Below are 23,010 nucleotides of genomic sequence, written 5' to 3' on the forward strand. Positions count from 1 at the left end.
CACAATCCCAAAGATCCAACTTTTTTTTTTTCATGAATATATTCCAACTGCACTGAGGTAACATTGGTGGGCCTTGAAAAATGGTGTTACAATACGTTATCTGAGAGACTCTGGTGTTACACAATATCTTGAGGATATCTCCTAAGGTGGAGGAGGTGATACCATTAAGGGCACATGGGAGCAGCAGACTAATATTTGACTGAAGAGTGATTAAGTCACACATCTGTCACCATGCCAAGCAGGCACTGCAGAGCTGGAGCCACTGCTGATGCTGCTGTTAGCTTGTCTCATAGTGTGTGTGTGTGTGTGTGTGTGTGTGTGTGTGTTTGTGTGTGTGTGTGTGTGCGCGCGTGAAGAGGTGAGGCGAGGCCGATAAGGTTGGACAGCTGCAGAATAATGGACATTGCAGTGTCACTACGGTAAGGTTTCACATTTCAGCTGACACAACATCACACAGAAAAAAAACGCATTACCTGATTGCACACGTCAAGCACCAAGGACTGGCTCTCATCATATTTCTGAACTTTACAGGAATTCCTACAAAACAAGCACAGGACGACGATACAAGTGTCAGAATACATAGATCCAAAAATAGTGGCCCTTCAAAAGTTTAATTCCTCTTTCTTTCTCCTGTTTTTACAACCATAGAGCCGTAAGCATTTCTGGAGGGATCACAAGACGGGACAAATTAACTTGATGATGTATGGCCTTGTGAGTTGAGGTGAAACTAAGGATTATTTCCCTCACATGCTCCTTCAACAGTCAGTTCTGGCACAGCACACGCCACGATGAGAGTAAAATGAGAAGCCAGCATGCATGAAAGAGAGCGTCGATAGTTGAGAGTACTTACAACAGAAAACAGAGAAACTTGACTTGTTCAGATGTCCTGGGGCTAATAGAAGTGGACGAAAGCAGAGGTTGGGGGTTGCGTAACAGACAAGAGGAGGAAGAATGGAGGATGAAGGGGAGATTGATAAAGGGAATGTAGAACAGATCAGGGGGAAGAGACAAAGGATAGTGTGTGAGTGACTTAAGGCATTCAGCTTAGCATGTTAGATAGTTTAAAGTTTGAGCATAAACACAAGATGCCGACAGACCTGGAAAAGCTAAAATTAGTCCAAAGCACTGCAGCTATAAGCACTTTAAAGAGCCTATATATAACCTGTTTGCATCAATGGCCAGTATGCAGTGTTAGTGTTTGGCATGTGTTCAAAGCAAACACATCCACCCAAAGAAAAAGCAACCTCAGTGGAGTGGATCTAAACCTAATATGACATATAAAAATGAAAATCTGAATGTTTATTATCAATGATAATGTTACAATCTCAAATCTGCAAACTCCTGGGGATAGAGCGTTTTCATTTTGCTGTAGACTTACATGATTGTCCTCTCTTTGCTTTTCTTGGGAATCTGTCTCACTTTCTTCTCTCCCGCTGGGTGCCCTGATTTCTGTTTGCCTCCATCTTTCACTTTTGTCTCTGGCTGAGGGGCGCTACTGGACGTGTCCTCTGCGCTCATAGCTTTGGAGGGTTTAAAAGGGTCCACAGATTCATCAAAACTGTCTGGATTGAAACTGTAGGAGCTCTTAGGGAGCACTGGAGAGCTGCTCACCGTGCTATTGCTACCAAACGGATTGAAGTTCGGGTCGTCCCACTGACTGGGATCAAAGTTATATGTTCCCGATTTAGGAATAGGAATATCGTCAAGGTTCAGAGCTGCAGTAGAGTCTGAAACTGGCAAAGCAGTTTCTGGAAAAGCATCCGAAACAGGTTCTGACACTGGTTGAGAAACTGGTTCTGACACTGGTAGAGAAACCGGTTCTGACGCTGGTAGAGAAACTGGTTCTGATGCTGGTTGAGAATCTGATTCTGACACAGTGGGTTCCTGTGCTGGTTGGCAGGAAGCCCCTGATCCTTTGGCCTTCTGCTTCTTAGCTGCAAGTTTGCTGATTGTCTTTTTACCACCTAATTTCCTCGGAGGTGGCTTGCTGACTGTCCCCTCGTCCAGACCGAACTCCAGCATCACAGACTTCGACTCTGACGATGACTCCATCATCTCCGCTTCGGCTGGAGCTGCTGAGCTGGCCTCACACACAGGCAAGGAGCTACCGAGTGGCTCGAGTCTGGGGAGAGAGCTTGTACCGAACGGTGGGGGAGAGTTTTGGATTTTGGATCCGCCGCAGGTGAAGGGGTTAAAGCTGTCATCCAGCTGGTCAGGGTCAAATTTGTAAGTGGCCTTGGGAAGAGGAAGTTCTTCTTCCTCGTTTGTTTGTGCAAGCTCGTTCGGCGTGGCCTTCACCTTCAGGGATGGAGGCTTAGACCTGCTGGTTTTAGTCTTTTTAGTAGGCTCTGTCTGGTCGAGGCCATTGCACTGTGGTTCTGGTTCAACAAGAGGTTTCTGCTCAGGGGGCTCTGGAGCTGGTCTGGCTGCAGGTTCACTGCTCTGAACTGAGTCTGGTTCTGGGGTTGGAGCAGGAACAGGAACAGGAGCTGGAGCCACATCGGGGACACGATCTGCCACTAGGACGGGGACTGGGAATTGGGATTGCTCAGAGGATGGCACTGTGCATTTAGCCACTTCAGGTGCTTCCTTCACGGAGGATGGAGCAGGGACAGGCACAGAGCCCAAAGCTTCTGGAAGATTCTCTGTCTGTTCTGCTTCCAGGGTCTGGATGTTTACTTCCAGTGGGCCACCCATGGGGACCGCAGGCTCATCCTGACCCATGTTGTGGCTGAGCAAAATATCTTGATCCCAAACCGGAGCAGTCACTATCATGTGCTCATCCTGATCCACATCTGAAGAAGAAATGTGAGAAGAAAAAAACGCCAGAATTAACAAAAATAACAATAATTTAAAGATAAAAAAGGGAAACTGCATGCACACTCCCTCCCTATGATAATATCTCCAATCAAATCTAAACTCAGATGCAGGTGACATCTGATTGGTTCCTAGCCAGCCAACTGTTCCTATTGCTGCTGTTGCCATGGTGATGTCTTTCTATGAGGTTCCATGACATTTAAACCAAGTAGTGCATTGGAAAATAGAGAGAAAGAGAAAAAAAGAGAGCTATGATGTATTTTGTGTTGTGTTGAGGACAACAGGTACAGCGGCTGCTGTGGAGTAATTATTGCCCCCAGGGACTCTTTGACACATCAACATATCTTAGTATGCCTGTCATACTCGCCATATTCATGTAATATTATGTTGCTAGGAGACTAGCAACATAATATTTTTTGTTTCTACCTACTTCCACTCACATTAGTATGTTGCCAGAGTGTCATTTTCAAGTCAAGTATTCCTGCAGACCAACATGCCCATCCAAAAATATCCTCATTCATATCCACATGCATAATCAATAGAAAAATTATAAGACTCCCTTTTGGTTCTCTCATGACAGAACATGTCACAGCAGGGTCAATCTCACTCAGCTGTTGTGTCTGCAATAATATGTAAAACGTGGGCGAATTTGAAAATTAATAATTTTGCATTTGTTTACCATTTTGGTATGATATACTTTATTGATTTTAGTATAAAAAGTGCAATCTCCACATGCACAGTAGTTGGTTTCAATCAAACACATCTATATCATATAAATGATTATCTTTGAATTTAAAACATTTCTAAAACAAAATCATTGCTAAATAGTATTCAAATAATTGTATAGAAATAATATTATAACAAATTGTCAAATGTCAGTTTATCATGCATTTCACCACAGATGGATACATCCATCCAGGAAACATACACGGCAAGCCTCAATTATTCATCTGCTAATGTAATCAAGTTTAAAGGTGCTGTGGGTCCAGGATCCAGGACTTAGCCAACAAATTTGAACATCAACAACTTCTCAGTCCCTCCCCCCCTTTCCGCTAAAGCCCAAAACGTTCTCCTAAGCCCCTCCCCCCACAAGGGAGAATTAATGCGTGTGCATGAGCAGTGATTGACACGCAGTTAGACACCCCCCTGGCCATGATTGGTGCATCTGAAGAGGGAGCGGTGGATTTTTGCTTCATGTAGTTCTACTGGAACATAGGGTCAGTTTCAGCAAATATGACAAAATTATTTTTTTTGGGGGGGGGGCTTTTCCACCTTTATTTGATAGGACAGCTAGGTGAGAAAGGGGAGAGAGAGGGGGGGAAGACATGCAGGAAATCATCACAGGTCAGACTCGAACCCTGGACCTCCACGTCGAGGCATAAACCTCTCAGTATATGTGCGCTCCCGCTCCACCCACCGAGCCAACCCGGCCACGAAAGTTAGTTTTAGAAGTTTTACCTACTGCACCTTTAATATATGGTGCCTTTTTGGCTTTGACAAAGTCTTCAACTATCTATTAAATATTTATAAACTGTCATCATGTACAGACTGATGCTGAGGTAGTAATGGAGACACAGACAAACACTGCCAGCATGTTTACATTCAAAGAAAGTTTCTAGAGGCACTTTAACTTCCTGATTCGCAGCTGCAGGAAGGGACGTTTGTGGTTGAAACAAAAGTGAACTCCCTCCACGCTCCATTCTGGTTGTCCTTCACAATGCACACTTTCGGAAAATGTTTTTGGAGCTGTTTTACAGGAAGGATTTACTCCTACCAAGAAAGCAACTGCCTCACGTTAACGCATGGTCTCCTACAAACCTCCTTAAAAAGCGAGATGGTTTCAGCCTGATAACGAGCTATGTTCAGTCACTCCCCTCATTGTGACCTCTATCAGTTTACAAAGGGGGCGAAGCAAAGCTTTTGTTGAACCTGTTGAATTCCAGAGTAGGGCCATTCTCACACTGTGCTATAGGTTCCTCCTCTCAGTGATACACATGACAATAACAGTGCTTCCGCCATCATTACACCCAAAACCCACCCAAAAGTCAGTATGCATATCAGCTTACCTACCAAGCATGCAGGACATGCTTCACTGCTTAGTATTAGTAACCTTAGGTACCTGTAATAAAACACATTTGTATAATGGCACTTATAGTTTAAAAAAGATTTAAAGCTAAAATGCAGTAGGTAGGTACATTCCTGAAACAGTCAGACTGCATATGTATCTAATTACTCTGGTGTGGTGAACCTGATACACACAGTTCAGACACAGTAGTGGAGTTACATATTTGTCAAAAATGTGCTATTTAAAATGATTATGTTATCATAGAAAGATTACTTAGTTGTTGCATTTTAGAAATTGTTTTTCTTTTGTTGACTACAAAGACAAACACATGCACACACACGTGATGTCTGAACATTTAGTGCAATGTCAAAAGACTCTTGTTTCCATGGCAACTTCAAGGAGGGATACTCTGTCTTTAATATGTGCCGTGTATGTGAAAAATACTTATTTCTACTGTTCTGTTTAATATTTGTAATGTTAATGAGAGCCTTCAGCTACCCCGAGGTGTTACTGCTGTGTGTTCACTTCTTGAACAGTATGCCGACTCTGCCTCTCCTTATCTTTCTCTCTCTTGAATTTGCTCAGCAGTGGCCTCACCTGTTTTGTCTGCATCAGTGTTGTTGTTCTCCAGCTCTCTTGGGAAGGTTGGGGGTGAGTGGACAGGAGTTGCTGCTTCAGGAGTGCCAAAATGACCCTCTGAGTCAGAGCTGTGGAAGCCAGAGAGAGAGAGAGAGAGAGAGAGAGAGAGAAAAATCCTTATATAACTGAGAAGTAGTGATCGCATTATAAATACTGGAACTATGTACTCAAAAAGCAAAAGTCAGCACTGCGAAAGACGACTTGCATTAACAGAACTGCACTAACTGCATTAAAATGTGCAATATGTGCAAGTAAAGGACAAATGCAATTCTTTATTTATTTTCCCTATGTGTGACCCCTCATCACAGCATGGAGCAGTTCAACCAAAGTGTGATGTTACCTTCTAACGTTGTTCCATTTGAATCCTAGGGTAGCCATTACTTGCATAAAAAAGCAAAGATGATAAAGTGTGAGTGAATATGTACCATATACAAAGAGGACTTTGATGTACCTTTACAAGTCTCAACTGTCCAAAATCCATCTAAATTCGATTTATGGTTCTGCATTGAATCTACTAATTTACTATCTCTTCTGATGTTGTATTGTGCTTTGGAAACACAGGTGGCACTATTTGATTCATGCCAGTAATGGAGAGAAAGAAAACGAATAAGTAAAAGATCGAGAGAAAGAGGAAATAGGCCATCCCACTATTTCCTTTCACATTTTAGCACTATACAGTATGAAGTATATATTTTAAAATGAGATGCTAACATTGCAACTGAATACAGTTTTCAATACTGACTTGTGATTTTAACATTGTAGAGCAGCAACACTCATTTTTGATCTGATTACTTCAGGAAGCCATATCACAGTGCAGGTTAGATATTGATGTGAGTGACTCTGGTTAGATAACTGCTGGGCTTAGTAAACAAACATAGATTTTGGTATTTAAGGTAGATTAGTGATACATTATCTGGTCAATAAAATGTTTAAGGTGTGGAAGTCAGCACAAAAAAGGTTTTTGTGAATCTTTGGCCAAGATAATACATCATCAAAGCAGACACGAGGAACAGAGACAACAGGGCCATGATGCCTTGAGCATGTGTCATATTTGTGAGCAATGTTTACATCGTTAAACTAAACCGTACTTGGCTGCAGTGTTGGAGTGTGTGTTACTTCTCTGAAGCCACAGAAATATGGATGTAGTGTCAGTAAGGCTCAGAAAAACATGCTGTTCAAACCCTGACACAGCCTTAACCACAGCCACACCAGAAATGTGTCAGCGCTCGGCGCTGCACGACAACATATTTGCCATTTCTGCATGTAAAGAAAAAATGCAGATAAGCCAACATATGTGTTTCTCTCTCTCTTTTTTCCTAACCTTCATAATATTAGACACACACACATGAACACACATGAACACACATGAACACACATGTAAAAATGCCCCATCCTCCAGTCCAGCCAGTGTAAATCCCAGTGTCAGTAGTCTCAGGGCTCCAGCACAACACTTGCCTGCAGCTTTGAGATCTCTCCTCCTCCTCTTCCTCTCCTCGTTCTCCACGTTGCTCTCTCTCCTCGCTGGCCTCCTGCTCCTCTTCATCCTCCTCTCCCTCCTCTCCCCCTCGCACCGCCGTCCACGTCCATTTGGCCCATGACACGGGTGACAACCAAGACATCACTTCTCTTTCCACGGGTTTTATTCCAACCTTATTCAACTCAAAGCCTCACTGGACTGGTTTCCAGAGCCTGACTGATCCTTTTCTGTGTGTTTCTTCCTCAGATTTCCACCCTGCCAAATGCTCTCACATCTTTCCACAGAGCCTCTCTCTTCACATGAGTTCCCAGGTTCCCATGAAAGGGAGGAGACATTTCTCTTCCACTCTTCTATTTGTATATTCTCCGTCTTAAAATCACTAAGACTTCAGCTGCTTTCTATTATCTTCTCTTTTCTTTTTTCCCAGTCACGTTCCCTCTCCGTCTATGGCAGCACATCACAGCTCTGATCAGCTGGGTTTCAAAATGCTGTTCTCACTCTCTCCCTTGCTGAACACCCCCTCCCAACCGCTCCCCTCCACCTCGGGTCAGTCCACTGACAAAAAACACAGGGAGGCAGGAAGCTCAAAGCTCTAAAAATGAAAGCAGCTTCTCCTTACTCAACTAAACGAGTTCCCCTGTGGCTGGAAAATGGTATGATCCTGTCAGGCTGCTCTTCCACTCTGAAGCAGAAGAAGGGAGTCAGAAAACAAACAGAAGGTGGAGGAGGAGGAGGAGGAGGAGGAGCTGGACTGTTGGGGCTCCACATTTTATAGCCCACAGAGAGGTTAGGAATGTGGGGCTAGATCTTTAAGCCTTCTTTGCTCCCCCAGGCTGTTAACAGTTAACAGTTTCTGCAATCCAGTGGCATGCATGCATGCAGGGGAACCAGTTTTGTCGGATAGCCCCAGGAGATCTACCTGGCTGGATTCAATTTGTCTGCGGTAACAGTTCAGACCACTGAACAGACAGGCAATCACCGCCTTCATTGCACTCATTAATGGATGGCAAAAACCCATTGTTGCATCTGACACAGGTACATATTGTTGAATGTTGTCAAGGAAACAAAAGCATAACATTACTCAGGATGCGTGTCTGAAATACCTCAACAGCATTAGAGACTGTTCTCTAAAATAACTGATGCTGCTAAAAAGGCCAAAGTCAATCATTAGTACGAACTGATGACTCTGTGTAGACCAAGAGACCCTTGACATACAAAAGATAGAAAGACTAAATCAGAAACACTGCTACACATGATCTATTTCTAACAGCTGATGTTGGTGATTGTGCTATTTAAATTTTTCTTGATCATAGCTCTCCATTTCATCCCGTTGATGGTTCAATTTTGTTGGATCGCCTTGAAAAATGGGTCGGCCTCTGGTTTCAATCATACTTGTCAAATAGAACTTTTTCAGTAGTTGTTGGTGATGCCTGGTCTTCAGTGGCACCTCCGACCAGTGGTGTTCCCCAAGGCTCCATCCTTGACCCCCTGTTCTCTACATACTTGCTCCCAGTAGGACATGTTATCCGCAAACATAACATTCATTAAACTCAGATTTTTGTCCCAAACCAGTGAAGGCCACCTACGTCTATGTCTCTTCTATCAGAAACCAAGGGCTGGATGTTCCAAAACTTCCTACAGCGGAACGAAAATTAATCAGAAATAATGGTATTTGGTCCTCCAAAGCCAATGCCTTCGCTACAGAACACTTTAGCTTCCTGTGTGCAATTCTTAAAGGTGCAGCTGAAACCTGGGTGTTTTCCAATTATGCTTCAAAATGAGGTCATTCCTCTCTGATCTCAAGAAGGTCATACATGCATTTATATCATTGCGTCTTGATTAATTCTTAATGATGTAATTTACTATTCAGGGTTAAGCCACAATACAATCTCACGCCTTTGGCTAGTACAAAACGCAGCAGCTCGGCTTTTAACAAATTCAGAAGACAATATCACTTTAGCCCTTTTCTGGCCTCCCTTCACTGCTTACCACACTATAGACTTGATGTTAAGACTTTACTGATCACGTTTAAAGCCCTTCATGAGCTGGCTCCCAGTTATATTGCTGAATTGCTGCTCCCCCTATGAGCCAGGGCGTAGCCTCAGATCCTCAGGCAGGGTTCTGCTGGCTGTTCCTAAAAAGTATAGGTGACCAGGCTTTTGCGGTTAGGGCCACTTGACTTCGGAACTTCCTGTCTGAGGATCTGGGGCTTGGAGAAGCAGTATCATATTTGAAATCACTTCTTAAAACTTAAAAAAACTTAACTTTGTTAATTTCACTTTAGTTCTAATATGTTCTATTTGTTTATTTCACACTTTTTATCTTATTGTTTGGTTGTTGGGTATTTCATTCTCTGTATCAGTGGCCTGATTTAATTTAATTGTATTGTGAAAAGTGCTTTATAAATAAAGTTTATTATTATTATTAGAGGTGACTCATATTTGCGCAAATGCCAATTAGCAGCAGTTATCAGCTATAAAGTCTAACAATCGCCATTATGAAATGTGAGTTTTTTAAAGCAGAATGAAACACATATCAGAGCTTCAATGTTCAATGTTATATTATTTTTTGGTTTTGTGAGCCTTGTCATATAACATGCAATGCATCCTCTGTGTATTTTTTTCTAATACTGTACTCCCACTCCAGAAACTCCTCCAAGGTTTGGTTTGGCCACGCAGCAGCTAAACTCCTCCCAAATTCCAATGGAGGAGCTGGCTCAGAGTTTCCACATTGGACCAGAAAGGGTGCAGTTTGTCCTCTGCCCACTTATTTACTGTCTGGGTCTGGTGGGGCTTGAGGCTGGGGTGAAAGTTAGGTGGGTCCCTGCTTGCATTGATCATGTGCAAGTAGTAGTTATGGGTGTAGTACAGAGAGATTATCGCAGGAGCATGAGGATCTATTTGTGCCTTTATTCTGGGGTTATTATCTCCTTCTCGTCAGAGAAAGGGGGCCAGAGAAAACTCTAGTGGTAGCCAGGGATAAGTAAGAAAGGTTCCTATTACCACCCTAACATAACTCATTGGCAGTTTGTTTTTTGGAAAACACAAAAAAAAATGAGCTGAGCACCATACTCTTTTCCACTCCTCCAAACAAATCATACTCCCAGACGACAGCCCCTATTTTCTAGTCTAAAAAATGGCATCAATAAACATCAGGCGGTAGCGTGAGGCAGCTGTGTGTATCTCCAGATAAAATACCACCCCATTCTACCACCACCACAGCCACCAGAGGTTCTGCAAAAGAGGTCTGATGATGCCACCAAAATCCAAACACAACTCAAAAGAGCTCAGATTTCAAACACAGTGGGAGGAACCCCATTTTTGAGAAAACAGAAAGTCACTAAAACCAGAAGGAAAACAACTCTGACCTTCCCAAAGAAGTTTTTCAACAACTCAAGTTCTGCCTGTCTCTGTGACTAATGTGACTAATAACACATTTCTGTTTAGTCGTCATGTCAAGCTTAACACCCAGTAACAATATTTTTCTGACAAACCTGCCCTGTAACTTCACAGCTCAAGTGTCTGAAAGAATGCAGAGATAATATTTCACATAAGCACACAGTGTACGGTATCATACTTTAAATACACTCTCGCCATAAATAGAGACTGTGTTTCATTTTTAGAGGACAATAGTGGAGCCACATCATTATACAACAGCCCCTCCTCTGGAGCCTGAAATAAGTGTAGACACGAAGGGGAGGAAGGAAGTGAATCAAAATGTGAATAGAAGAATAGTTAGGCGTGTGTTTGAGGAACTAAGGAGGAGGAAGGACAAGTGGAGCAAAGGACAATGACAGAGATGGTGTGTAAAAACAATTAGTCTATGTTAGCAAACAGTAGTCCTTAATGTTGCCTTATCACAAAGAGGCAAACTAAATGATCAGCCCTTTGACAGCAAATGTATACAGTGTGACAAACTGAACAGTGTGAGATGATCATTCATCAACTAGCAGCTAGGTACTAGCCATGTATTATAAGAGCTGAAAACGTTTTGCTTTGACTTTAAGTTATGACCACATCCTGCCAGAGATGAGCAACTATCACACAATTTCCCTCAGTTTCACTCTGAGCTGTCAAATAGCAGAAACAGTGTGTTGCAGGGACATCTAGTGGTGAAAGCATTGTGACAACTGGACAGTGCACCTCAATAAGAAAAAAACATTGCATAGCAACAAACATAATCAATTTATACTTAGTTAACAAAGTTCATACCCAAACCTTAAATTAGCACATAGCATATATTATGTGATACACCTTTATATAGTACAAACTCCAATTATATTTAATGTACTCATAATTGCACACCAATACTCTGTATGAATGTGCATTGTGATGACATTTATAGTACGAGTTATATGATGCACAATGCAAGTACAGATATAACTCAGCCTGCAGACTTAATTCATAATGCCCACTATTGTAAACTGATCAACTGTATAAAAGTTATTTATAATTACATGTCCATTACTTTTGTCATAAGTAATAATATGTATTAAAGCCTTTGGATAGCAATTCACTTCCACTGTTAACAAACTCAGTATTGCACTGTCCCTCCAAGACCACCATTAACAAATTGGCTCACTTCACAGGCAGAAAACTGAAATAACGAAGGTTAAATTTTAAGGGTCCTCTTCATGACCAACCTTAAAACTAATATCATGTTGATTGATTTTGGACACTAAACTTTAGTGGTGCAGATTCCAAAATAACCTTTCAATTAAATTAGGCTACCACAAACTATTTGACCCACATGAAGCCTGAAGCTTTTGGGGCCCCTGGTGTTCTGAGGCCCTGGGGCAGTTGCTTTGCCTAGATGTTAAATCTCTTTTATTTATAATTATCAATTCGTATACTGTACAAATATATATCTTGCAAATTCACAGAGACACTGAGCATCCTCAAGAACCTCTAAAATTGAAAACATTTTGGAATCTGTGATTTTATTTAATGTTCAGAATACTGCACTAAAATCAAGCTAATCAGCATGTCAGCATTCATCACAGATCACAGAATTTTTGTGTTTAGCTATTGGCATCTGTCTTATGTCAACTGAAGAATGATTAGTGCAATCTACAATAATAAATATGGACAATTGTGAAAAGTGAGAGCAGTATGCTGTTTTCTGACACTTACCGGCTCTGTAGTAAAATATGTTGCCGTAAAGACCATAAATCAGAAAGGGACGTTAAGATCAGTCATTTGAAGAAAGGTAAATGTAAAATTGGTCAAACTTAATGTATATAGCCTACTAGTTTTTACCATGAGCTGTAAAGGGGTAAACTATGAAAATAGTTCGTCGATGGGTGGCAGTAAAGTTCTTCTAGATGTGTCAGATTTAACGAAGAAGTCCGCCAAACTTTTTCCCCCTCATTAACATTTTGTGTAAATTCACACATACAGCATGTGACAAAAATATGAATTATAAAACAGTTTGGCATCATGACTTCTTCCTATTATACATCCATGTGTATTTCTTACATTAAAAACACGGTCCTGTCTTCGGGCCTTCACTCTCAACAAAGAAGTCCGCCAACCCTGAAGAAGAAGTACTTCCGTTGTGACGTATTAACAAGTAGTAAATGGCGGTTGCGAACAGGGTGGACAGTAAACATTACCACGGTTATAACTGTAACGTTAACTGTCTAATTATCATCAAAACATGTACTCGAGTGTGTCGGAAATACAGGGTAGTTACAAAATGTTTATTTTCAACTTTCAGGTCGGTTCATGTGTCGTGCTGACAGGGAATTCACTGCCAAAGAGACGGAAGCGACGCAAACGGTAAGAAGTGAACCTTACAGACGGAGCTAACGTTAGCTCGTCAGTTTAGTGTCCCAAATTATTTTCCAAAAACTGAGTGTCCCATATGATGAGGTCTTAGACAGGTTAGTTTATTATCCCTAACCCTAACAGCACAGGTGGTTTAGCAAGTTCATAATTACTTATGGACATTGTATGGGGAATTTGGGACACTAGCTAAACTGCACGTATAGCTAGTATACTAGCTAGCTAGCTATTCCAACTGTGCTGTCTAACGTTACTGTCTGTTGAAAGGAATAACTACCTCCAGAAACCGATATGCTAGATGTAAATATTGCTACTATTCTGAGGCAGCTTTCCTAACGTTATAACGTTACAAGTTACAAAGTTGAATGTTATCGTCTTCAGTTAAACTAATGGAGAATGAAGATGGAGAAAGGGACACGGAGTCTGAAGAGGCTGAGCTCCGTCTGAAAGTAGAGTCGTTGAAGCATGAGCTCCACGAGTGCAGAGCCGAGCTGACCAAGTTACAGAAACAACTGAACCAGTCCGAAAGACTGCAGAGGAGCACAGAGAGCTACAACGAAGACCTGAGGAAACAAGTCAGTGCATAGTAACACTTACAGAAATGACCATTATGACCACAACTGCTACAAAAGGAATGCATGAAAGTCTGAGTTTGCAGGGCTCCAGACTAACTTTTTGCCTTGGTCGCACTGGTGCGCCTAACTTTTTTTTTTTATTTAGGTGCACCCAAATTTTTCATCGCGTCGCCATTAACGCCACAATTTCAAGGTCACCTTTTTAATCACACTCAATATACATTCATATATATATATTATGTAAATTATTTTAAAAAAGAATAAGGAGTTGGTAATTTTTTATTTGAAGCACAATTATACTGTACTCAAAGTCTTATAGCGGGTGCCCCCTTGCTGTCAAATGCCCCTCAGATGTAATTTGGCCAGATCGTCCACTAGCCCAGGACTAAAAATCACATCTCTGTATTTTTCGGCTGAATGGTGATAACACAATATATATATATATATATATATATATATATATATATATATATATATATATATATATATATATATATATATATATATTTTTTACAAAGTGGGCTTAATGTTCAGTTTTAAGTCAAAGCCACTTTTCACAAGCTCTTTTATTAAAACAAATGTGATTAAAATAAAATGCAAAGACAGGGTTTCCTTCCCAATTTGAAAATATACTGCTGCAATATGTGTAAATTATCTGAAATAAATAGCCTGGGATATATTTAAAAAATATATGTCACTGAGAAAGCTCCTTCACTTGTTTTCAATAACAGACCCGGATAGCCCAGTAGCTCATATAGGGAGAGAGGGAGAGTACGATGGACTGAAGCATATACTACTCACAGAGTGACGGCTGACTCATTATGAATGGGTCCAGCACGGGTCGAATGCGGGTCAGCGGCGTTACACATGTCTTGTGTAGGCTATGAAATGTCTGTATCGTCCCTGGCTGCGCTGCAATTTTATGAACTATGATAATGTGGTCATGGGTCACATCTCTCGCCCAGGTCCAGCAGGCTCCGTCTCACACGCTATTACTCAACGAACTAAAGTTAGTTCCATTTAATAACTTCTAATGTGTTTTTCGCCGTGGCGGCCGCAATAACAGAGTTACCAGCGGAAACACTAGTACCAATACAGGTTTCCCTCTCATGCTTAACAATATACAGCTGGGTTATAACAATTAAAACTGTAGACAAATGTCAGCATGTGGACCGGCGGCGCTGTGTCCCTCATGTTGCAGGTGAGCCGGCCCGTGTGTGAGTGAATGGGGGTCGGGCTGTGCGGAGGAGAGATCCAAACACAGGCACGGCTTTACAGAAGGAATGGGTCATGTAACGCAACATTAAACCATATCGATATAAACAACATTGCTTTGTTCGTGGAGAGGCAGCGGATGCGACGACGTTAGGTGCACCGGTGCGACCTAGGAAAAATCTTAGTCGCACCCTTACAAATTTTGGTCGCATATGTGACCAAATTGGTCGCACTCTAGAGCCCTGGTTTGTGAATCATTACATTTCTAGTATCATGTTATTACGATAGGTGTTTCATTAACACCTGCCAATTGAATGTATCTAAAATGTATTGTTTCAGGTTGACCATCTGAGTGCAGAGATTCATGACCGGAAGAAGAAAGATAAAGACAGAGTCGACAGTGAAACTCAGACAGAAGAAAATGTATGGACAGAAACTGGTATGTTAGTTTTGTATATTTACATTAAATAAATAAAATGATCATTTCCGCTCGTCAGAAAGCGAGTCAACTGTTAAAAATTGTTCAATAATCCTCTCCAGAGTATTACAACTACTACTATGGAGGCTACTCTCAGAACCCAGACACTACAGACGGCCTGAACACAGTAGCAGCAGTGGATGCAGCTAATGGCAGCGAGGCCGCAGAGGTTTCAGCACCAAATGAAGCAGCTGCTGCTAACCCTCCCACTGACGACAGTGTTGCAGTCACAACAGAGGTTCGTTTTATTAAGATGTTACTTAAGCAGAAGTAATTGCAAATATTTCTCTTTACACCATGGATGACTAAAAAAATCATTATCAGAATTGTAATTGGTGGTTCAACGTCTAATTGATTAATTGGCTAATTGTTCAACACTAATCCCAAATACTGAAATAAGGAGATGTTGATATGAGTGGATAAATTGAATTAATAAATGAGAGTTTACGTTCATGACTAATAAATGGCATTATGACTTTCAGGATGGTGATGGAGGATCCATAGCGGATATGTTGAGGGCCACTGCTGAAGAGGCAATGACACAGACTGGGTTTGTCTTCGATGAGACTACTGGAATGTACTATGACCACAGCACGGGCTTCTACTACGACTCGGTTCGTCAAAAAACCCTTTTTAAGTAAAATTGAGGGCTGTCTATAGCCAAATTATTTTAGCTGCAATTTAGTTTTTTTCCCCTCTCTGACAGACATTTCGTACCAGTTCTCTGATGTTTTTTTTCCCTCTTCCGTAGGCCAGTCAATTATACTATGATGCCAACACAGGCATTTACTACTACTATGATGCAGAGAGTGGGCGATACCAATTTCATTCCAGGATTGAGGTGCCTGCTGCAGAGCCTTGCCATGACAAGAGCACTGGTGAAAAGAAGGGCAAAAAGTTTAAGAAAGGGTCCAAGAAAATCTCACACCAGGATGATAAGGTATGTAGCACCTGTATCTTTTATTGATTCATACCATGGATTCATTTTATACTTGACAGTGTCTGACAGCTGGCTTTTGACTTTGTAGTTCCCCTGTTTCAAAAACTAATGGCTTTACAGTATTGGTCTCGGTCTTCAAATGCTTTTTTTGTATAAACTTGAGGCTAGTTGACTAAAAGATTATCCTCTGACCTAGGTGCAAGAGGTGACTAACTCATTGGCTAAAATGAAGATTTCTTCTTACTGGAATACTGCTTCCCACAGAGGTACACCTTTAATACCACCATGCAGAGCCATTCAGAAGAATAGCTCAAGCTATTTTTTAACCTGGGCCTTTATTTAATAGTTTTGCCATCACAATAGGAGGAATCAATAACTAATAAATCACTTATACAGTTCCAATGAAGTTGTTATTCACAAAAGCACCACCTTACCAATGTTTGACTGTGATGTGATGATTCACACAGTCTGGTTGGGTCTATGTCAAGCTCTAAAGTAAGTGATGACGTTTTAACACAATCAATAATGTGATGGTCAAACTAGGAAAGTAAAGCTCAAGTGTAAGACTTAAATCATAAAGCATTCAGTCATTTTATGTCGTAGGATATCAAACAGTTGTTTGTGTGATCTAACATCTGTTCAAATGGTCATTACTCTGTACAGTCAGTGTCATAAACCGAGGATTTGGTCACTTGTAAATCGAAGGTAAAAAGTAATATTTAGATCACTGAAGTTTTCCCTGGTGTAATTTAAGGGAGGTGTATAGTGATTTGTCTTTGAAGACTGAAACCATGTACAAAAACAGTGCCTGGCATGAAACATGGGATCAACAAAGCCAGCTTGCCCCTGTCAGTTAACATCGCTGGAGATTGTAATCTCACTGTTGACTGTCTGATGGCAGGAAATCATATTTGATGAGGTACAGTTGGAAGAAGAAGAAATGGACTGGGTCGAAAAGCCAACAGCTAAGAGGACCACAGAATCCCGAAAACTGAAGCGAAAGTCTCGCAGTCCCGAAGTGGCTCCCCGTAGAAAAGACTCTTCTAAACATAAAGAGGTTAGCGGCAAATCTTTGTCAAAGAGGAAGAAGCAGAAAACCGGTTCACACGATGATGATAAGGATGATAAGGACAAAGGTAGATCAAGGAAGAAAAGGAAGAAATCCAAGTCAAAAAAGCAGAAGAAGAAAAAGCGTCCGGTTCGGAGCAATGACTCAGAGGGGAACAGCGAACCGGAAGAGGGTGAGATTACAGAGTCGGAAAGAGAGGAGTGGGGGTCCACTCCCTCGTTCTCATCATCTTCTAGCTCCAGCTCCAAGGAAAGCCCAGAGTCAGAAATGGAGACTCAGAGTCATGAAGGTGAGAGGGGAAACAAGCCAAATTCAGAGCTTGTTCGGGGCACAAGGTGTTTTTATGTAAAGCGTTTTTAAATCACCTTGTTGCAAAAATGCGCTATAGAAATAAAGACAATTAGCTCTTATGTAAATGTGTTAAATCTGGTAGTAACTTGAAGCTAGTTAGAGCATCACCTGTCATCTGTTTCTAACACTGTACCATTCTGAGGTCGCAGTGTTCCCGTGACAATGCAGTGGGTTTATTTTTCTTGCAGTCACAGACATTTGGCCGCCCTGTGTAAGAGTGACAGTGGTCAGATCTCCAGTGCTGCAGGTGGGCACTCTGTTCATCATCACAGCTGACTCTCGAGCCACCGTTGGCAGGTTTGTGCTAATTTCTCTCTTGTCATGTGGCAGCATGAGTTACATATCAGTAAAAGGCTTCATACTTTCATACCAAGCGAGACTTAGAGAAAATATGAGGAATTGATCTCTCGGCAAGTCATAAAGGCACCCTGCTGTCTTTCTGTTGCAGAGAGAAAGATATGGACCATGCAATCCGAATACCAGAAATGGGAGTCAGCAAGGTACCCCTCTCCACTTTTATATTTGGCCAGGGTTTTTTCAAAATTTCTTTTCATATTGCAGGGTTATGCGATGTTTCTAACTGAACTGTATTTGGTTTTAGTTCCATGCAGAGGTGTACTTTGACCAGGATCAGCAGAGCTACATGCTGGTGGACCAGGGAAGCCAGAATGGAACAGTCATCAATGGCAACAGGATCTTGCAGGTCAACATTATGTCTATGTTTGTTGCCTCTAAATAAAATAGTTCAACTTTAACTCGGCAATGACGTTATCGATGCATCTTTTTACTGCAGCCTAAAACCAAATGTGAGCCACATGCGCTGATGCACGGTGATGAGGTGAAGATGGGAGAGACCGTGCTGTCCTTCCATATCCACTCGGGCACTGATACCTGCGATGGCTGTGAGCCTGGTCAGGTGATGGCTCACCTCAGCAAGCACAGGAGGGAGGAGAATACTGCAGGTACTACCTCACAAAAACACATCCACAGAAAAACATTTTGTTGTTGTTGCATGATACAACAGTGGTACACTGAGCCACTCCTCAAACAAAGGCTCCGTGTGAGACTGCATTCACTAGTTGTGATTGTTTACCACATCATGTTAAAAGACATGAGGAGAACATTATTTTAGAGCGTAATATTTAGCTTCGCTCTGTATTTTCCCAAAGGCCCTGCTCTCACCAAAGAGGATAAAGAAGCACTGAGACAAAAGGAACTGAAGCAGATGAAGGCCAAATATGGTCTGCAGGTAAGTGCTATCAGGACTAACTGCCACCAGTTTTAAGTTTTAAAAACTCAGCCAAAATGCAGCCAGTCACCTCTTTGGTTTTCTGTAAACAGAGCAGTGAGTATGAGGAGGCCAAAGCCCTGAGGAACCCCAGATACCAGGACCGAGCAGAGTCTCGACGACAGACGGTGGGCAGCGAGGGCGTTTTCCAACGAGATGATGCGCCTGCTTCTGTTCATCAGTAAGTATATTGTCCCCGACTGTAATTGCTAAAGAAGGAAAACAATGGATGAAGTGGTAATCATGTATTATGTTGTACTTGTCTTCTTAAAGGGAGATCAGCGAAGTCAATAAAGGACGGAAAATGCTGGAAAAGATGGGCTGGAAGAGAGGAGAGGGCCTGGGTAAAGAGGGAACTGGAAGAAAAGACCCGGTAAGACAATCTGGGGATGTTCTGTTGGCAGATTCTGTTTGGACTAAAAATGAATTGTGAAGCAACAACATTGTTTTTGATTTTGTTTCTTTCTCATTCCTTTCCCCACAGGTTGAACTGAAAATCAGGAAGTCCCATTCAGGTTTGGGGGCTGGTGGTGCCATGTCTCTGGACAGCGTCTCTATGACCAAATCAAAGTCCCAGAAGAACTGGGAAAAAGCGCGCGAGAGATTTGCTGATTCGTGCCAGCCTGACATGCTGTCTCCTAAAACGCAGAAGAACAAGTCGCCCAAAGCCTGGGTCCGAGGAGAAGAGACTGAGGCTACAAACACACAAGCAGGTGGTGATGCAGACGGCCAAAATTAGGAATACGTGCGAGAGAATATACTGTGGATTTAAAAGCTGGGAGGCTTGATGCGTATCTCTCTCCTGTCAAAGGAAATGTGATATACTGTCTGTAAATTGACAGAGCTGCCACTGTGCCTCCCAGAACAAAAGGATATGGAAAGGAAAATGAATCGCCTCGAGCAAATATTGACACAGTGAAGCTATATTTCTCACAATGAGATCATGCTATGACAAGACAACTGTGGATCTGTAACTGAGACAATCCTGTAACTGATCATGTTAAACCAGTTGCAACTTTTTGGTGTAATAGTGCCCCTCCAAGAATAATGTTGCACATAAAAATGTGAACGTGCTTAACCGTTTGGTTCAGTTTGGTTATTATTGTCATTGGTGTGTTTGCCCAAAAGCACATGGGCACGCACATCCACATACTTGTGTAAGGCCAGTGAGCAAACATGTTTAACAGTCTGCCTGTATGCAGTCTTATCTGTGGGGTCATTTTGAGGGTGTGTGAATATTTGCATGTGTCTGTCAAGTTTATGCTTGTCTAGAGTCCACTCTCACACCAAATGGAAAAAGAATGCAAATCTAGTTATACACTCAGTATTGTAGTTTACGTCATAGTAGTATATGTTGTATATTCTTGCTGCTACTGCATTACTATAACTGCATACACCTTCACAAATATGAACTAGTAATGTGGGAGAGATAAAAAGCCTCATACATCATTGGTTCAGCTGCAAGCAACACACGTTTTAAATCAGTGAATGAAGACGAAGTCACAATAGATTTACTCTTTAAAATCAGCATCAAACAGGTGAGTAATTTGACTCACGTGACACTGTTGGCGTGACTCCTTGAGCTGGTTCGCCTGCTCTTCTGACTTATATTGCCACCCATTTTGATCTTTCCTCTCCGGTCGATGAATAGACACCCCCACCAGTGTGTTTCTCTTAACTAGTAGGCACTCTACTGCACTCCTCTGATGACTGTTCAATAGTAGTCCTGCATTGCTAGACCTATATCCACAGCGCTAGTTCACTAGTAGTGATGCAATGCTGTCAGGTTTCTTCCTCTCTTGACAAGGGGGTTCTTTTGTCCCTCCCTCCTATTATCTCCTCCCTTAACTGCACTAACTGGAAGCAAACACTCTGCAGCTTATACTGTAGTGTAACAAAACTGGGAGGGATCAGCTTGTGTCCTATGTGCCCGGTTGTATTGGGTAGAAAGTCTCAGCCATAAAACGATGTGGTGAGTCATGAGATAAAGTGGGAATTCATTCCTCTGTGAGGATGTGGCTCAAGGCTTTTGAAAGATCTGGCTTGACCAGTTCCTGACTCTGCAAGAGCATTCGGAGGAACACTGATCCACTGTTCTTTCAAGTGCAGGCCATTCATAATGTAATTTCTTCAGAAGTTATTGTGCAAAATGTGATGTGATTCTAGTTCCTTGTAGGGGAAAATCAGCAGATTTGAGTTATATTCACGGTATGTTGCGTGATAATGATAATATACCAGTAATTGAATCTCTTCTGTTTTGCCGGCCATGTTGAAGTGCATTTTTCCAACTGTTTAGCTGAACGCTGGAGTGTACATGTGAAATCTGTGTAACAGAAACAGTGCAAGTGCATATTAATCTTGCAGAGAGAATACACTTTCACTTCTCCCGCAGTTTGAAAATGTGGCTATTCTTGAGGCAGCTGTTTTGTCCTGGGATTGTACTCTCACAGGCAAGTGAAAACAAGTTCCCTCTAAGACTTGGGAAACTGAATCGGGGTTATGTGACGGACAAGAAATAGTGTTTATAATCCATGTGATTGTTCAAGACAAGCCTCAGCCTGCATAGCAATATAACAAATCTAGATACTTTGGCATCTTTCACACACAAAATAAACAATTGGGATTTAAGAATGCAGAAAGAGGTGCTTTTATTATTTCACCATGTCTGTATTTTAAGAAACCCTGCCATTGCCATGTTTGGCTCTCATAATGACACCTGGTTTTCAACCCCTTCTAGCTTTGCGCTGCACACAGGAGCAAGAAAAGGTCATCTCCTTTTCATACATGCATACATACACCCAATCACACAGACTTGTAAAAAAAACACTGCTGTGTTGTATTTTTAAAGATTAGACAAAGAAGAAAGGAGCGTCTCACATTTGCAGATAACAGAGGTATGTTTTTTCATATTTCAGGTATTTAGATGACGGGAGTCCGTACAATCTTGATAGTTATGAGTCAGAAGTTGTTTTTAAATGCAAAGTTAAATTTACAGCACATTAAGACTCATACTGTTGTTATGGTTCGGTGGTAGAGCAGGCACACATATACTGAGAGGTTTATGCCTCGACGCAGAGGTCGAGGGTTCGAATCCGACCTGTGACAATTTCCTACATTTCTCTCCCCTTTCTCACTTAGCTGTTCTGTCCAAAATTAAAGGTGAAAAAGCCCAAAGAAATAATCTTTAAAAAAAGACTCACATACTGTCATTCTTGACTAAAATGGTTGTGGTTATTATAATATGGTTATGTTACGTTCAGTATGTTGTCAAACAAGTGATGTACGATATAAAAGACATTTAAATAATTACAATAAATTACATTATATACATTAAATTAACTAAAATGAATTACATTAAATTGCACTTCACAGATTAAATTAAAATACAATTATTGAATTAAAGTTAATTTGAATAAATTATATGAAATTGAATTAAATCAATCTCATAAAATTGCAGTTCATATATGAAACAAAGTCAAATATTGACTTGTTTTTGTCTGAGAAAATGTTCCTTCCTCAACCTTTGATGATGTAATTCTACCTTTAGCCATATTGTACAGTTACTCTATGGCCATGGAATCAACTTTATTTATTAATTCGATGATTTTTTTTGTGTGTCTTTAGTCAATAGTCAAAGAAGAGCTGTTGAATACGTTTCACAGACAGCTGCGATATTTCAAGTTCATCAGCAGCGCACACTGCATTTTACCAGCATCCTATCATCTCTGGTGTTATTGAATGGTTTCCACTCACTGATTAGTGAGCTGTATTGATTCTCCACCAAAAAAAACTAAAATTACCATCAGATGAGTTTATTTTTGTTGCATTTTTCCAAAACACTGACATGATGAGGCACATTGCCTGTAGCAGCTGACTGATTGCGAGCAGGTCTACCCCTACCTCCTCTCGGAGGACCTACTTAAATTACTTTGAATTAGCAAAAGCCTCCTTCAGTTAGTCAGAAGGTCATTTTAGTCTCTAAAATGTTTAAGTTGAAACAATCTGAAAAGGGAGACTGCTCGAGATATCAGAAGTAGACTTAGTTCTGTTTTCAGGGGTCACACAAGCCAAAAAGGTTGGGAACTGCAGTGTTATGGGATAGTCCCTCGCACTACTCCGCCACCCTGTGGAAGCTGGGGAGAGAAAGATGTCGAGACATGCAGATTATCCTGATCTGTCATGGACTGAAGAGACTGACATCAACTGGTAGACTGTGAACACTACTACTAGAGTCTGTGTACTGTAGACGTTACCCGCTGTGTGTCAGAGGAGCGACCACAAAGTAATAGTAAGAGAGCAACTCCTTCATC

At 41.4% G+C, this 23,010-nt stretch overlaps 2 protein-coding genes across 8 annotated transcripts in view; one reads left to right on the plus strand and one right to left on the minus strand.

Annotated features, from left to right (window-relative positions):
- Positions 1 to 23,010, minus strand: part of tacc1 (transforming, acidic coiled-coil containing protein 1) — a 32,661-nt gene that overhangs the window by 6,675 nt on the left and 2,976 nt on the right. Inside the window, exons 1-5 of one of the 5 annotated variants that reach the window (XM_039797524.1) lie at positions 20,257 to 20,580; positions 5,480 to 5,589; positions 1,379 to 2,795; positions 851 to 892; positions 474 to 537 (exon numbers count right to left, since the gene is read on the minus strand). In XM_039797524.1, coding sequence (XP_039653458.1) covers positions 474 to 537; positions 851 to 892; positions 1,379 to 2,795; positions 5,480 to 5,589; positions 20,257 to 20,321 — 1,698 coding nt within the window. In that variant the 5' untranslated portion in view covers positions 20,322 to 20,580. Of the gene's footprint in view, positions 1 to 473; positions 538 to 850; positions 893 to 1,378; positions 2,796 to 5,479; positions 5,590 to 6,976; positions 7,512 to 12,475; positions 12,542 to 20,256; positions 20,581 to 23,010 lie in introns of those variants that run through there. The other 4 variants (XM_039797526.1, XM_039797522.1, XM_039797525.1 and 1 more) reach the window with 4 other exon arrangements.
- Positions 12,545 to 19,738, plus strand: aggf1 (angiogenic factor with G patch and FHA domains 1). 3 transcript variants are annotated; one of them, XM_039797528.1, is made up of 16 exons: positions 12,545 to 12,625; positions 12,717 to 12,778; positions 13,166 to 13,359; positions 14,914 to 15,013; positions 15,115 to 15,290; positions 15,535 to 15,666; positions 15,804 to 15,992; positions 16,894 to 17,350; positions 17,601 to 17,709; positions 17,861 to 17,912; positions 18,014 to 18,115; positions 18,206 to 18,374; positions 18,582 to 18,661; positions 18,754 to 18,881; positions 18,974 to 19,073; positions 19,185 to 19,738. In XM_039797528.1, exons 3-16 carry the CDS (start codon positions 13,174 to 13,176, stop codon positions 19,437 to 19,439), a joined length of 2,235 nt encoding a protein of 744 aa, XP_039653462.1. In that variant the 5' UTR covers positions 12,545 to 12,625; positions 12,717 to 12,778; positions 13,166 to 13,173; the 3' UTR covers positions 19,440 to 19,738. The 3 variants fall into 3 exon arrangements, with proteins under 3 accessions (XP_039653462.1, XP_039653464.1, XP_039653461.1); XM_039797530.1 differs by lacking the exon at positions 16,894 to 17,350 and adding an exon at positions 16,189 to 16,258 and having other exon boundaries at positions 12,566 to 12,778; XM_039797527.1 differs by lacking the exons at positions 12,545 to 12,625; positions 12,717 to 12,778 and having other exon boundaries at positions 13,150 to 13,359.

Source organism: Perca fluviatilis, chromosome 4 (assembly GCF_010015445.1).
Source record: "Perca fluviatilis chromosome 4, GENO_Pfluv_1.0, whole genome shotgun sequence".
Taxonomy (NCBI): Eukaryota; Metazoa; Chordata; class Actinopteri; order Perciformes; family Percidae; genus Perca; species Perca fluviatilis.